The sequence below is a fragment of the Chiloscyllium plagiosum genome, unplaced genomic scaffold (assembly GCF_004010195.1).
Source record: "Chiloscyllium plagiosum isolate BGI_BamShark_2017 unplaced genomic scaffold, ASM401019v2 scaf_13879, whole genome shotgun sequence".
Taxonomy (NCBI): domain Eukaryota; kingdom Metazoa; phylum Chordata; class Chondrichthyes; order Orectolobiformes; family Hemiscylliidae; genus Chiloscyllium; species Chiloscyllium plagiosum.
Window position 1 is genome coordinate 6,083 of NW_025212926.1, and position 2,295 is coordinate 8,377.

A 2,295-nucleotide genomic window follows, 5' to 3' on the forward strand; every position below is an offset into this window, starting at 1 on the left:
CCCCTATATCTGTCACAAGTCCAGCTTGTGTTTCTCTGTCGCCAGGTAAACGGAGAGAGTGTCAATTTGCCAGTGCGTTTAGAATCCGGGAAAGTCGATCTTTTCCATAGCGGATCAGCGGCGGTGCTGGAGACGGAGTTTGGGCTCCGAGTGTCCTACGACTGGAGCCATTATGTGGTGGTGATGGTTCCCAGCCTGTATTCGGGCTCACTGTGCGGACTGTGTGGAAACTTCAACGGAGAGCCGGCAGACGACTTTGTGTCTCCCAACGGCACGGCGCTGTCTACAGCAGCAGTGTTCGGGAACAGCTGGAAAATCTCCGATCCCGAGGCGGTGTGCTCGGACGATCCGGGCTCGGTGATTGTGTGCAGTGACTCTGACCGCCGTCTCTTGAGCTCCGAAAGTTACTGCGGTGTTCTGAGCAACGTCAGTGGGCCATTCCACCAGTGCCATTCGGTGCTGAGCCCGATGGCTGCCCAGGAAAACTGCATCTTTGATCTGTGCGCCGTGGGAGTGAGCAGGGAGCTGCTGTGTCAGGCGATTGGATCGTACGCAGCAGAGTGTCAGAGACGGGGAGTGATGACCGGGGATTGGAGAAATGTCACTGGCTGCGGTAAGGACCAAAGCTGTAGCTTTTACAGGAAGCCAGAGTATTATCCAAACGGTGATAGATTGGGATGAGTGGAAATGCAATGAGATCTCAGTGTTCTTGTGACTGAGACTGAGCGTGCTGGGGCAGCAGGAGATGTGGAAAGCGAGAGATCTGTTGTCCTTCATAATGGGAGGAGTTGAATGCAGGAGCAGGGATGTGTTGCTGCGATTACACAGGACCTTGGTGAGACTGTGTGTGCAGTAGAGGGCTCCCTGTTTCTGAGGAAGGATTTGCTGGTGTTGGATGGAGTGCAGTGAATGTTTCCCAGACTGGTTCCTGGGATGCCAGGACACATGTCCGAAGAGGGGCTGGATTGGTTAGTTTGATGTTCACTGGAGTTTCCATGGATGGGGAGGTGACATCACAGAAATCTACAAAGCACTAATGGAATGGATCAGGGTAGGTGCATGAAGGATGTTCCTGATAATCAGGGAGTTTGGAACCAGGGATCCATTTATTCACTCTGGACAACCCCCAGTATTTGTTGCTCATTCCTAATTACCCCCCAGTGTAGTTAAGACTCACATGTTGGCCAGACCAGGTAAGGATAGCAGTTTCCTTCCCTCAAGAACCAGATCTGTTTTCCAACAATTGGTGCTGGACTCATGGTTATTGTTTGGCTCTGAATTCAAGATCCTTCTTTGAATTCAAATTCCACCATCTGTCGTGACAGGATTTGAACCTGGGTCCCCAGGACATTATCTGGGTCTCTGGATTAATAGTCTCAGGATAATGACAATGGGCCGTTGACTCCCCACAGTTTAAAGCTATGGGGTAGGCCATTTAGAACTGGACTAAGGAGATAAGTCTTCACCCAGTGACTGGACAGCTGGTGGACACAGAAAATGTTTGAGGCCAAACCACTGAATGTTTTTTCAAGAAGGTGTTAGATGTAGTTCTTCAGGCTGAAGGGATCAAAGGCGAGAAAGTGAGAGCAAGGGACTGAGTTGAATAACTAGCCAAGATTGAATGGTGAAGGAAGGGCCGAATGGCCTACTCGTGCTCCTATTTTCTGTGTCAGGTTGAGGGGTGAAGGGGATGGTCAGGGATGGACAGTTGGAGGTTATACTATAACCATAGTGGGAGTGATAAGATGGAGGTGAGTTTCTCACTCTTTTTGAGGATACCAGTGGGTTTCATTGTTGATATCGTTGAGATGATGAGGGAGTGATGTCGGGAGTGGATTCCTTCACAGTGTTGTTGGCAGATTTTTCTCTCTCTCTCTCTCTCACTTTCTCTGAGAGTTTCCCATTTTAGCTCCCAATTACCCCTTCCCTTTCTCCTCAGGTATACAGTGCCCAGAAAACAGTCACTTTGAGGTGTGCGGAAACCCGTGTGAGGGAAACTGTGCAAATATCTCCGTGGGATCGTCCTGTGCTCAGGAGTGTGCTGAAGGATGTTTCTGTGACCGTGGTTACTTGAGAAGTGGGGACAGTTGTGTTCCTTCAGAGCAGTGTGGTTGTACCCATGATGGGGTGTACATGAAGGTGGGTCCATGGAGGGGCTGCGATGGCCAGGTTTGGGAGTGGGGCTTTAGGAAGGGCTGGATCAGGAGTGGGAGGATTGACGTGGTGGGGTTGGGAGTGGGGTAGTTGGGGTGGATAGGGTTGGAAGACAGGGAATTGGGAATGGGGGTGCTGAAG

At 50.7% G+C, this 2,295-nt stretch overlaps 1 protein-coding gene across 1 annotated transcript in view; it reads left to right on the forward strand.

The window, feature by feature from the left end:
• Window positions 1-2,295, forward strand: part of LOC122547501 (alpha-tectorin-like) — a gene marked incomplete at its 5' end in the record, with an annotated part of 10,596 nt that overhangs the window by 2,892 nt on the left and 5,409 nt on the right. The window contains 2 exons of the mRNA XM_043686110.1: window positions 46-613; window positions 1,940-2,139. Of these exons, the coding sequence (XP_043542045.1) occupies window positions 46-613; window positions 1,940-2,139 (768 nt within the window). The remainder of the gene's footprint in view (window positions 1-45; window positions 614-1,939; window positions 2,140-2,295) is intronic.